Source organism: Salvelinus sp. IW2-2015, linkage group LG2, assembly GCF_002910315.2.
Source record: "Salvelinus sp. IW2-2015 linkage group LG2, ASM291031v2, whole genome shotgun sequence".
Lineage (NCBI taxonomy): Eukaryota > Metazoa > Chordata > Actinopteri > Salmoniformes > Salmonidae > Salvelinus > Salvelinus sp. IW2-2015.
In genome coordinates this window covers 9,685,098-9,699,422 of record NC_036839.1, presented here as the reverse complement: position 1 = coordinate 9,699,422, position 14,325 = coordinate 9,685,098, and the positions used below count along the sequence as shown (strand labels likewise).

General features: G+C 43.1%; 1 protein-coding gene across 3 annotated transcripts in view; it reads left to right on the top strand.

The window, feature by feature from the left end:
• Window positions 1-8,170, top strand: part of LOC111974119 (kalirin) — a 280,207-nt gene extending 272,037 nt beyond the window's left edge. For all 3 annotated transcript variants that reach the window (XM_070446990.1, XM_070446988.1, XM_024001706.3), the window contains 7 exons: window positions 521-642; window positions 842-973; window positions 1,539-1,703; window positions 2,017-2,095; window positions 2,282-2,482; window positions 2,972-3,110; window positions 4,203-8,170. In XM_070446990.1, the coding sequence (XP_070303091.1) occupies window positions 521-642; window positions 842-973; window positions 1,539-1,703; window positions 2,017-2,095; window positions 2,282-2,482; window positions 2,972-3,110; window positions 4,203-4,748 (1,384 nt within the window). In that variant the 3' untranslated portion in view covers window positions 4,749-8,170. The remainder of the gene's footprint in view (window positions 1-520; window positions 643-841; window positions 974-1,538; window positions 1,704-2,016; window positions 2,096-2,281; window positions 2,483-2,971; window positions 3,111-4,202) is intronic.
• Window positions 8,171-14,325: the final 6,155 nt, after the last annotated feature.

The window sequence follows — 14,325 nt, the reverse complement described above, 5'->3', positions numbered from 1 at the left end:
CTTCCCCCACAGGCGGCATCCAACCTCTGATTCTGACTAAGAAATGGAAGTGCATACCCAAATTCCTCAAACCTAGTAAGAGCAGGAAGTGAGGTTAAAGAAATGTCTCTGGCAGGACAGTTATCTTCCTATTGGATGACTAAAACATTGTCTGACATAATTGCTTAAAGGTCATGTCTGTGGCCTAATCCCATGGTAAATCCATTGTCTGCATCCCAAATGGTTCCATTCCCTGTAGAGTCCACTACTTTTGACCAGTAGTGCACTCTAGGGCTCTGGTCAAAAGTAGTGCACTATATACAGTGTGTAYGYAATAGGSTGCCATTTGTGACGCACCCCTAGGTAGACTAAACACATGTTGCTGGAGGAATAACYTGAACTTTAGATGGAGCTCAGTAAAAGGTGCGATCAGCAAAATCAGATACCAGTGTGGCATATTTAGTTTCTGGAGAGAAAGGTCATGTTCTATTCTCGGCAAACCAATTACACCTACTCGCTTGTTCTCTGTCCTTGTCTCCAGGGATACGGGCGACATTCTGCTCAAGATCTGTAACCTGATGCCCCAGGACACTGGCATCTACACCTGTGTGGCCGTCAACGACCATGGCACCGCCTCCTCCTCCGCCTCCATCAAAGTGCAAGGTGAGAACAGGGGATATGAATCATGGATGGAGGGATGGGGGTGGAGTTTCGAGGGGCTCTTCATCAGCTTGGTCAAGCAGACTGACCACTGCACTCTCGTTTCACTTCAGAATGCGAGCTATCATGAGATCAGGCTCCTTTCACAAGGCTAGCTCTCCATGGCCATTGAGACTGATGTTGGGCTCATGTCTGTTTTCAGGTATTCCAGCAGCACCTGCGAGGCCAGTGGCCCAGGAGGCCAGTAGCAATGCAGTGATCGTCCACTGGCTCCCCCCAGCCAGCTCAGCTAACTGTGCTGTGTCTAGCTACACAGTGGAGTACAGGCAGGAAGGTGCAGTAGACCCATCTCTCTTCTGGCTCTGGGGTGAAGTTTCCCCTAGGTACAGATCTAGGATCAGCCTCTCCAAATCTTAGCCTTAAAGCTGCAATATGTTACTTTTGGGGCGATCTGACCAAATTCGCATAAYAATGTGTGTTATAGATCTGTCATTCTCATTGAAAGCAAGTCTAAGAAGTGTGCACTTTCTATGCTTCCCGTTCTCATGTTTAGTTGWTGCGTCTTTTTACTTTGGGATGTGTACACCAGCTTCAAACAGCTGAACATACAATATTTCGGGATATGGAACAGATATTTCACAGCAGTTTAGATCGTACAATGATTCTCTACACTATATTTCCTTGAAATTAGGTGAACTAGAATTRTTTTATCCAGAAATGGCYGAGCGATTTCTGCATAGTGTATCTTTAACCATTAGTGAGGAAAATGCTAAACTGAACCAAGATCAACATCTAGGAGCAACTTCACCTTACACCTCTCTTCCGCTTTCCAAATCATAAGCTACAGACAGTCACCTGTGATCTTTGAACTATGACCTAACCTCTCCTCTTCTCTGCAGACTCCCTGGTGTGGCAGGAGTCGGTGGTCTCCACAGTAGATGTGTGTGTGAAAATTGAAGATCTCATTCCTGGGGGGCACTACCAGTTCCGGGTCAGTGCCAGTAACCCCTGGGGTATCAGTCCGCCAAGCGAGCCCTCAAACATGGTGACCCTGCCCAGCGGGAGTGAGTCAAACTCTCCATCTTCACACTACAAGCAGGGAGGGAGTAACGCTATACCTAGACTGGATGCATCTCAAATGGCACCCTATTCCCTATATAGTGCACAGCTTTTGATCAGAGGCCTATGGTCAAAAGTAGGGCACCATGAAAGAAATAGGGTGCCAGTTTGGAAGAGGATTCTTACGATTGGCATTTCACTTTTTTTACTATTTACTTTTACTTTGGGAGGTCCTCGAGGAAATGTTACTGTATGCATGTAGCTACGYTGTAAATATTGACTAATAAAATATWKAATTTGTTTTCTTTCTATTCTAAGCTTCCACATATGATGGAACGGGCATTCAGTGGAAAGGCAACTTTGAATCGTCTTTCACAGAAATTTGTGAGATCGGACGGTAAATTGCACACCCCTACACTTTTAAAGTAGCTAACCATAACTGTTTCAAATCGAAGTATTGTATTGGGATTTTCCACACATGTCATACAAATTCTCATCAAGGCTAACTGCAGCAGTTGTATAGGTACAACAATGACATGTTTTATGTGTTACAACTACTCTCCTACTCCTCTCCTTTCTCCAGGGGCCGATTCTCTGTAGTGAGAAAGTGTCTGAACAAGGCCAGTAAGAAGGAGGTGGCTGTGAAGTACGTCACTAAGAAGATGCAGAAGAAGGAGCAGGTAGCCCACGAGGCGGACATCTTATGCCACGTCCAGCATCCTCAYCTGGTGGCTCTGACTGACACCTATGAGTCCCCCACCTCCCTCATGCTGGTCTTCGAGCTGTAAGGAACTTTCTGCTGTGGACTTGGGCTGATTCTCAATTCATCTTTCCTCGATTCCTCGTATCCTCTCTCCTCGCCTCCTTCTCAAAATGCATTGGAGAACAAGGTCTGGGTGGAGGGACTTTTGACCTTATCCTCCAATACGATTGAGAAAGAGGCGAGGAGAGAGGATGTGAGGAATCGAGAAAAGATTAATTGAGAAAGTGTGATGTATTATTTTGTTGTTTTTGCTTTTTGCCAACTCCTCTCTGTTGCTTATGGCATGACAATCATAGAGTTGGACCCAGGCTATGGATTATAGCTTTCACTTGGCTTTGTTAGTGAACAGTCTGTCTGCTTCCCAAATGGCACCTTATTCCCATAGTGCACTACTTTTGACCAGAGACATATGGGCCATGTTCAAAGTAGTGCATTATATCAGGAATAYGGTGCCATTTGGGACGAAGACATAGTGTCAGTGTGGTCTGAATGAATGTTTGTTGTTTCCAGGCTGGAGGGCGGGAGGCTGCTGGACTACTTGGTGGCCCATGATGAGCTGATGGAGGAGAAGGTGGCCTTCTTTGTGAAGGACACCTTAGAGGCATTGCAGCACCTCCACACCTGCAGAGTGGTACATCTAGACCTAAAGGTAAMCACAAAGTACATATCCGCACCACTGCTAAGGACATATGGTGCAAATACAATGTTATTAAAGTGACATTACATTTGAGAGATGTTTTCAGACCTCYAAAGTGGTATCACGTRAAGATGAAACCGGTTGAGTAGATCTAACTATACACTGAGTGTACAGAAAATTAGGAACACCTGCTCTTCCCATGACACAGACTGACCAGGTGAATCTAGGTGAAAGCTTTGATTCTTTATTGATGTCACCTGTTAAATCCACTTCAATCAGTGTAGATGAAGGGGACAATGGCAGGTTAAATAAGGATTTCTAAGCCTTGAGACATGGATTGTGTATGTGTACCATTCAGAGGGTGAATGGGCAAGACAAAATATTGAAGTGCCTTTGAATGGGGTATGGTAGTAGGTGCCAGGTGCACCGGTTTGATTGTGTCAATAACTGCAACGCTGCTGGGTTTTTCACGATCAACTGTTTCCCGTGTGTATCAAGAATGGTCCACCACTCAAAGGACCTCCAGTCAACTTGACACAACTGTGGGYAGCCTTSGAGTCATTTTATTTAACCTTTATTTAACTAGGAAAGTCAGTTAAGAACAAATTCTTATCTACAATGACAGCCTACCCCGGCCAAACCCTAACCCGGATGACACTGGGCCAATTGTAAGCCGCCCTATGGGACTCCCAATCACGGGCGGTTGTGATACAGCCTGGAATTGAACCAGGGTGACGCCTCTAGCACTGAGATGCAGTGCCTTAGACCGCTGCGCCACTTGGGAGCCCAACATTGCCAGTATCCCTGTGGAAGGCTTTCYACACCTTGTAGTCCATGCCCCAACGAATTGAGTCTGTTCTGAAAGCAAAAGGGGGTGCAACTCAATATTATGAATGTATCTCAAAAGCATTTCGCTACAACCGCAATAACATCTGCTAAATATGTGTATGTGACAAATACAATCTGAATTGTATGCCTCCACCCCAAATTATTGGAAATTWGTTCACTTTTAAGGTCCGAAAACATCTGACAAACTTTCAGCGAAATGTCCCTGATCTTGGTCAAATCCATTTTCAAATGTGTTCTTCTCTTCTGTGTCCTTAGCCTGAGAACCTCCTGGTGGATCTCCACGTGCCTGTTCCCTGCATTAAGCTCATAGACTTTGGAGATGCGGTCCAGGTGTCTGGCCACCGTTATGTCCACCTGCTCCTGGGGAACCCAGAGTTTGCTGCTCCGGAGTTGATCCAGGGCACCCCGGTGTCGCTGAGCACGGACGTGTGGAGCGCCGGTGTCCTGGCCTACGTCATGCTGAGCGGCGTCTCGCCCTTCCTGGACGAGAGCCTAGAGGAAACGTGCGTCAACATCTGCAAGCTGGACTTCTGCTTCCCCGAGGACTACTTCCAGGGAGTGAGTCAGGCAGCCCGGGACTTCATAAGCTCTACCCTGCAGCAGGACCCCAGGAAGAGGCCCAGTGCCACCACCTGTCTCCAGCATCCCTGGGTGGGCGCCCACAGTGGAGACTATTCCAAGAACCCACTGGACACTGGTCGCCTGGCCTCCTTCATCGACAGACGGCGGCAGCTGCACGATGTGCGCCCCGTCACCAACATCAAGGGACTGGTGACKAGTAGCATGGGACACACCCTATAAACACCCCATGAACACACAGGTGGAATGAAAACACACTGTTAGCAGTACTACAGGACTCTGCCATTGATACATGGTTCCCCATGAAAATGTAACTCTGGATAGGGGATAATAACTTGTCAACAAACATGTGATGTGGATATCATGTCTGTGTTCAAAATGCCAGTAGACAAGACATTGACATTTGATTCATTGAGATGTTTCAGAGCTGTAGTATGAAGCCATAGAAGCCATATTACTCTTGTTGTGTCCATCTATTGTAAATGCCAACATTTCTAAATATCATCCTTGGAAATTATAARTATCAGAGAAAGATCTATGAGAGGTAGTATAACTGTTGAATGTAATTTATTGTAGAACGTGGTTAACACTTGAGTAAGTGCTATTGTATGTGAAGAAATATTCAGCAGTGGTTCCCAAACTGTGGGTTCGGCAAGGGGGCGCAGAGCAGTACCAGTTAAAAATGTTCTTTATTTTATTTCTATTTTCTACATTGTAGAATAATAGTGAAGACATCAAAACTATGAAATAACACATATGGAATTGTGTAGTAACCAAAAAAGTGTTAAACAAATCAAAATATATTTTAGATTCTTCAAAGTAGCCACCCTTTGCCTTGATGACAGCTTTGCACACTCTTGGCATTCTRTCAKCTAGCTTCACTTGGAATGCTTTTCCAACAGTCTTGAAGGAGTTCCRACATATGCTGAGGAGTTGTTGGCTGCTTTACCTTCACTGCGGTCCAACTCATCCAAAACCATCTCAATTGGGTTGAGGTCGGGGGATTGTGGAGGCCAAGTCAMCTGATGAGGGTCAAATAGCCCTTACACAGCCTGGAGGTGTGCTTTGGGTCATTGTCATGTTGAAAAACAAATMATAGTCCCACTAAGCTCAAACCAGATGGGATGGCGTATCGCTGCAGAATGCTGTGGTAGCCATGCTGGTTAAGTGTGCCTTGAATTCTAAATAAATCACAGACAGTGTCACCAGCAACTCACCCCCACACCACCTCCTCTATGCTTCACGGTGGGAACCACACATGCGGAGATCATCCGTTCACCTACTCCGCATCTTCCAAAGACACAGRGGTTGYACCCAAAAATCTCGAATTTGGACTCATCTGACCAAAGGACAGATTTCTACCGGTCTGTCCATTGCTCGTGTTTCTTGGCCCAAGCAAGTCTCTTCTTATTGGTGTSCTTTAGTAGTGGTTTCTTTGCAGCAATTTGACAATGAAGGCCTATATCACGCAGTCTCTTGTGTGAATTAGGCCTCAACATCAAAAGTTGATGTTGAAATGTGTCTGTTACTTGAACTCTGAAGCATTTATTTGGGCTGCAATCTGAGGTGCAGTTAACTCTAATGAACTTATCATCTGCAGCAGAGGTAACTCTTGGTCTTCCTTTCCTGTGGCGGTCCTCATGAGAGCCAGTTTCATCAAAGCCGTTGATGGTTTTTGCAACTGCACTTGAGAAAACTTTCCAAGTTCTTGAAACTTTCCAGATTGACTGACCTTCATGTCTTAAAGTAATGATGGGCTGTTATTTCTCTTTGCTTATTTGAGATGTTCTTGCCATAATATAGACTTGGTCTTTTACCAAATAGGGCTATCTTCTGTATACCACCCCTACCTTGTCCCAACACAACTGATTGGGTCAAACGCATTAAGAAGGAAGAAATTCCACAAATTAACTTTTAACAAGGCACACCTGTTATTTGAAATGCATTCCAGGTGACTAACCCATGAAGCTGGTTGAGAGAATACCAAGAGTGTGCAAAGCTGTCAGAAATGTCCAGATCAACTAGCCCATGTCAGCTAACATTTTTATATTTAGGTTTTTTAGCCCATTTTTTTGTCACTCAAATATCAAATGAATACACATTAGACATGGCAACATGTATAGAACTGCAAAAAAATGAACTTTAAAACTGCTAAATGTTCTTTGCACCCCATGACAATYTAAGTTTTAAACCTGCAAAATGCTCTCCACCAATAAGAGGGGTGTTGAACAGTTTGTCATGAACAGTGCTTMTGCACATAGAAATAGATGTGGCGGGGTCGCGGGATGTTCCCCATTACTTGGAAGGGGGACCCAGAGTGAAAAAAGTTTGGGAACCCCTGCCTTAGAGTGTGCATAATGTGTAGATATAGTATAATGCCTATTTTTCCAATTGTGAGATTTGAGGTATGAATGAAAGAATCTAACGCGATTGACTTGTCACATCACACCGAATTTTTGTGTCAGTACACATCGGTCACCTCCATGATTATTTCAAATGTGTTTTGTTGCTTCACTTATGTTTATTTAAGAGACCGTTCATAAGACTCAAGTTCAGTTGTAATTGAATGTTCAAAACTARTTATGGAAGGACCTGCTGCAAATTTCGATCCAAATCGGCAGTCATTGATAAGTGTTGTATATTTCTGTTCTCAGACCCAAATCGTTTACAATAAATCTGAACTCTTCACATTTTTGATGAGGGGGTAATTCATTTCTAGTGCTTATTGTCCGCCATTTACTCAATATGATTGTTTGCTTGTGCGATGAGCACTGACGGGTCTAGAACACTGATTGAGCACGTAATGTTAATTGAGCCTAGTCACAACAGTGTAGGATTCGAAAACCCAGCCTTTAGTTCTTCTTTTTTGAAGTCTTGMTTGTTATTTAAGTATTAGAACTTGATTTGATTTGAAGTCTTCATTTATTTATTCTTATTATGAAACTATATTTGTTTCTAACTTTTTGTTACAGCGGCCACAGAGCATCATTGATAAGTGGCATTCTGTGACACATGCTGTGTACATCAACAGGCTCTAAGGGTGCTTCCCAAATAGCACCCTATTTCCTACGTAGTGCACTACTTTTGACCAGGGCCCATAGCACTGGTCAAACATAGTGCACTATAGGAAATAGGGTGCCATTTGGGAAGCACATTAAGCATTCCTGTGGGTATGATGTACAAGTATGATGTACAAGTATGTAGACTCAGCATTTTTTCTTCATGAATTTTGAAGAATGGTCTTTTTCATCAATCACTTAAAGTATTATGCTGATCTTAATGGCATTGAAATGGCAACTCATAAAKAACCATATGTACATATCGAACCAAACACAAGGCTGATAGTATGCTCCATTGTACGCTTCAAACCTACTACTGAGCAAATTGGTGTATCAGTTCCACTTCATGTTGGCAAGATAGTAATTTCTATTTCTACCTAAAACTGGGTGGTAAAATGCTTCTAGTTCAATACAGTAGTCTATGCTTTCCTCAAAAAAAAGTTGACATCATTTCCTGTGCTATAGCACATCATTGTACATAAGTCTGTGTGTACAAATGATACCAGGCATGTCCTTTCTTACACCATATGGGCTGTTTGTTTGTTACTGAATGTTTAATAATAAAAAGTGCTTGTTTCTAGAAGACATGTGCCTTTGTTTCTCCTGACAATGGAATTTGCACAGGTTATTTTAAATCTGTAGGAGTCATTTCATGCCCGATGCGATTGCTTCAATATCAGCAGCGCACTTTTTTGACTAACATTAAAAAGATCATAAAAGGTAGATGGAGAAAATCTGACCTTACTGAAATGACTCTAACTCCATACATTTKATTTCCCTACACACTTCACAATAACCCCTGGCATGATTCTTGCCGTGTAGCCCGAGTTCGCAACCACATGTCATGCCAATTAGATGTTTATTTCTGCTGAGCATAACCGCGGGAAGTAGGGGTTCTGAGAGTGCTGCAGAAGAAAAATAAGAAAAAAATGGCACCGAAGTAATACACTGGGCCTTTACTAGTCRTATATTAACGGACCGATGGATGCCATCTGTAGCTGGCCAATCATCCCCACCCATCCCCCCAGCAGGAAGGGAACAACAACAACAAATGTTGACTAAAGTCATTCCAATCCTAATTCAAATGAAGAGGCTGTTTACCGTATTGGCTGGCTTTAGGACCATGTMGAACGTTGCTCGGAGAACAGCTGCCAACCTGTGTGCCTTTAACTTTTAGCCCCTTCGATTCGATTTCTGTGCCCCTGCAGAAATGTAATTAAGCTAGATATACTTTAAATGAGATATCTGGTTTTTGCATTGGATACGTCTCCATCCGCCGATGTCACACTTCCGCATCTTGGGTGAAAGGTGACATAGCTAAAGGGGTGTTTGTCAGACCATGAGACATGCCAAAAATTGGACTCCTCACAAAATCATCTGTAGCATGTGAACGGTTTGGCCTACAAAAACTAGTATGACCCCTCTATGGAAAGATGAGACTCACGACCACGACGGGGTTCTCCTTTTGAGACAGGTCTGAAGTCGGCACAGCCGGTCAGCCAACTTCTGTCTGAACAATTTGGGCTGCACACTAATACACACTAATACACACTAATACACTGTACGGTATGACCGCTGTGGAAAGTTGAGACTCTCACGAACACGTACATGYCGGTTGTTTTTCTCTAGGARGCCAACATGCCTCACAAGACTCTTCTGAAGGTCCCCGGTACCAGTTGAACAAAAATGAATGGACGTATGTAGAGATGGAGACTGTTTAGTGCCAAAAATAAGGGGTTAAATACATGTAGAGAAATATATACAGTACCAGTCAAAGGTTTGGACACACCTACTCATTCAAGYGTTTTATATTTTCGACATTGCAGAATAATAGTGAAGACATCAAAACTATGATACAACACATGGAATTATGTAGTAACCAAAAAAGTGTTATTAAACAAACCAAAATATATTTGAGATTTGAGATTCTTCAAAGTAGCCAGCGTTTGCCTTGATGACAGCTTTGCACACTTTTGGCATGATCTCAACCAGCTTCATGAGGTAGTCACCTGGAATGCATTTCAATTAACAGGTGTGCRTTGTTAAAAGTTAATTTGTGGAATTTCTTTCCTTAATGCGTTTGAGCCAATCAGTTGTGTTGTGACAAGGTAGGGGTGGTATTCAGAAGATAGCCCTATTTGGTAAAAGACCAAGTCCATATTATGGTAAGAACAGCTCAAACAAACAAAGAGAAACGACAGTCCATCGTTTATTTAAGACATATGTACTAATATTTCCTGATCTTTCTTATATCTCTCAGATATAGGACAGASACTTCAGAACATACTTCCTTTAGAATTTTTTGGGAGGACAATCAGTTGTTCCATGTAGTGAATAGGTTATTCAATGCGTTTGTAAAGGCTAATAGCAGCAAGATACTTCAAGGGGTCTTATAATTCCAAATCAAATAGCTAAATGATCGTTGGTGAAACAATTCCATATAGCTTAGTAGAAAAKCCCTACCTTGAAGGGCTTAGACTCTTATGTGTTAGAAAGCAGAGTAGGGTTGAATGGCAGGAACCCGGTCACCAAGARTTACCGGGACGCTGTCCATTCAGCCACAGGCCACGGAGCTCCACTATGCTTGCCTGTAAAGAGGCGCTGTCCATTCAGCAGTGAAGAATCACGGGCGTGGCCTCAATGTGTACATTTTCCTTTTGTGTGTCATGATTTTCTTAATTATTTGGTCAGGTTTGCTGGTCTTTCTGCATCCTTGTCGATTGTAGGCCTAAGTAAAACCRTTTGATGTATGCCTTTTATTTCAATTCACGTGTAGGATTTATCTGGCATAATTTACATTCACAGTCAGCTGTTTTGTGCTCCGGTTACATTCGCATTGATGTCGGTATTTGAAGTCGGCCTTTGAAGGGTGTGTTATGCATCTATTTCATTGCAATGTATGCGCTGTTCCATGAGTAGGCTAAATGAGTCAATGTAGCCTATGTATGACGAGGTTGAGTAGTACATTGAACACGCCATTCCACAGACCTTTAAAACAAATATAAACCTAATATTATCAGAATGGCGCAGGAGGAGATGGCTACCGTTTTACGGTCTCCTAACCAATTGTGTGTGTTTTTTTGCCTTATTTGTAACTTATTTTGTACATYATATGTCTTCCACCATCTCTTAGGACCGAAAAGAGCTTCTGGYTATCAGGACAGCGATTACTCACCTCATACTGGACAAATAATGTTTTCTTTAACGAATCAGACGCAAAGGATTTACTTCAGGCACCCGACAAGGCCCAAATCCCTGTCATTCGCATGAAGAAGAGACGAAGATAACGGGGACGTAGGTCGGGGTGCCTTGGAAGGATCCGAMGGCGAGTGGGTAATCTGCCTGTAACATCAGTCCTATTAGCCAACGTGCAATCATTGGATAACAAAATAGACGAGCTACGATCACAAATATCCTGCCAACGGGACATTAAAAACTGTAATATCTTACGTTTCACCGAGTCGTGGCTGAACGACGACATGAGTAACCTACAGCTGGCGGGGTTTACGCTGCATCGGCAAGATAGAACAGCCGCCTCCGGTAAGACAAGGGGTATATTTGTAAACAACAGCTGGTGCACGAAATCTAATATTAAGGAAGTCTCGAGTTTTTGCYCGCCTGAGGTAAAGTATCTCATAARAAGCTGTAGACCACACTATTTAATAAGAGAGTTTATCTATATTTTTCAAAGCTGCCTATCTACCACCACAAACCAATGCTGGCACTAACACCGCACTCAATGAGCTGTATAAGGCCATAAGCAAACAGGAAAACGCTCATCCAGAGGAGGTGCTCCTTGTGGCCGGGGACTTTAATGCAGGGAAACTTWAATCCGTTTTACCTKATTTCTACCAGCATGTTAAATGTGCAACCAGAGGGAAAAAACTCTAGACCACCTTTACTCCACACACAGAGACACATACAAAGCTCTCCCTCCATTTGGCAAATCTGACCATAATTCTATCCTCCTGATTCCTGCTTTCAAGCAAAAACTAAAGCAGGAAGCACTAGTGACTCGGTCAATAAAAAAGCGATCAGATGATGCAGATGCTGAGCTACAGGARTGTTTTACTTGCACAGACTGGAATATGTTCTGCGATTCTTCCGATGGCATTGAGGAGTACACCACATCAATCACTGGCTTCATCAATAAGTGCATCGATGACGTTGTCCTCACAGTGACTGTACGCCATGGATTACAGGCAACATCCGCATTCAGCTAAAGGGTAGAGCGGCCGCTTTCAAGGAGCGGGACTCTAACCCGGACGCTTATATGAAATTCTGCTATGCCTTCCGACGAACCATCAAACAGGCAAAGCGTCAATACAGGACTAAGATTGAATCGTACTACATCGGCTCCGACGCTCGTCGGATGTGGCAGGGCTTGCAAACCATTACAGACTACAAAGGGAAGCACCGCCGTGAGCTGCCCAGTGACACAAGCCTACCAGATGAGCTAAATTACTTCTATGCTCACTTCGAGGCAAGCAAAACCAAAGCATGCATTAGAGCAGGACAGGGCAAAGGCCGGCCCAGGGGGGCGTATGCAGCCCGCAACCTGATTCAATACGGCCTACGGAATCATGCTTCTTCACATAAAGAATTTGAGATAGTAACATTTTGAAAAACTTATTTGTTATTCAAATTAAAAGCCCAATGAATACTCGCCTTTGTGTAATGATTTAACTCCCACCGCTTGTGGGACATTTATTTTGAAGGCACCTATAAATAACAACTGCACGAGGACAGACAGTGACTGACAGGCTGATACACACATCACAGTTACAAATAGCAGCTAGCTAGAAATTGAGCAAAAGTTTGTTTTTCAAAGATTTCAAAGAAAAGGAAAGTAGACAATGAATGTAGGGTGTTCCAGCAAGAGTGGATAACAAAATATTTATTTATTGAAGTATCAGGGAAAGCTGTGTGCTTAGTGTGAAAAGAGAGCATTGCTGTCTTGAAAGACTACAACTTGTCCCGACACTTCCAGATGAAGCATGCAGAGAAATATAGGAATATGTCTTCTGAGCAGAGTGCAAGTGCATCGAAAGAGGTGCTTTCTCAGCTGCAAAAGCAGCAAGGACTTTTCACAAAACTGCATTCAGCAAACGATGGAATTGTGAGAGCTAGCTATGTATGTACTGTCCCACAAAATTGCTAAACATAGCCAGCCATTCACTGACGGCGTATTCATTAAAGAATGTTAAATTGACTCTGCAGCAATACTTTTCCCCGACAAGAAAGAGCTGTTTGAAAATGTTTCCCTCTCATCGCAGAGAATATGGAACAACAGTTGAAAAACAAGGTAAAGGATTTCACCTATTTCTCCTTGGCCCTGGATGAGAGCAGTGATGCACTTGACACGGTGCAGTTGTTGATATTCTTACGAGGCATAACCCCAGACTTTGAAATTACAGAGGAGCTTGCTTCAGTGCAGTCAATGAAGAGCACAACGACTTAGCACAAAGATTTATTGGAGGTAAATAAGTGTGTGGCAAAGCTGGGACTGAGTTTTGAAAAGTTATCCAGTGTGACCACTGATGGGTGCCCAAACTTGACAGGAAAAAACCTTGGCCTTTTGAAAAGGAGTAGCTAAAAGTAGCTGAGCTGAACCAAGATCAGAATATTATTTTCCTGCATTGCATTATTCATCTGTAAATGTCTCTGTAAATGTGTTCTGAAAATTAGCCATGTTCTGGATACAGTCACTAAAGTGGTAAACTTCATAAGAGCAAAATCTTTAAACCACAGGCAGTTTGTCTCACTGTTGATAGAGACAGAGTCGGGTCATGCAGATCTCCCATACCACACAAACGAGAGATGGCTGAGTTTGGGGAAGGTGCTAAAAAGGGTGTGGGACCTGAAGTCGGAGATTGCTGAGTTTTTGCAAATGAAAGGAAAATATGTGTATTTCCCTCAACTGCAAGATAAAGAATGGCTGGATGATTTTGCCTTCACCGTGGACATCATGACCCTCATGAATGAACTGAATTCCAAACTACAAGGGAAGGGCCTTTTTGCACATCAGATGTACAGCCTTGTCAAAGCCTTCAATAGAAAATTACTCCTCCTGACCTGCCAAGTAGAAGCCAACAATCTCACCCAACTTCCGACACTACTAGTCTGTTCCCTATCAGATGACCAGCGGGAGAAGTATACATTGCTGCTGCGTGCTTTGAACGGTGAGTTTTCTCGAAGTTTTGAGGATTTCAAAGTGTTGGAAAATGACATGCTGTTGGTTTCCTCTCCTTTCACCTTCAATGTGGATAACGTTCCCACTGACCTGCAACTTGAGCTTATCAATCTTCAGTCTGATGCAGTGATTGCAGAACTATTCAAAACAATGTCACTGACGAGGTTATATGCATCTCCCGATGAACAAAACTTTCCGAAGATTAGGAGTCATGCTCAGAAGATGTCTGTACTGTTTGGGTCAACCTATGTTTGTGATATGTGAACAGACATTTTCAGTGGTGAAATATAACAAGTCAAGGCACAGATCATCTCTTACTGACTCTCATCTCTCAGCAATCCTGCGCATAGCGACGTCAGAAACTATACCTGACTTCACTGCTCTAGTCAATGCCCATCAGAGACTTCACTTCTCAAACTGATTGAGTAGTTTAAATGTAATGTTGAGCTCTCTCTCTCTTTCTTGTTTTTGTGCATATCCGTTAACAAGAGTTTTGTCCGTGGTGCTGAATGCACAGTGTACTTTTCCCTCCGTGTAGTTCAGAAAA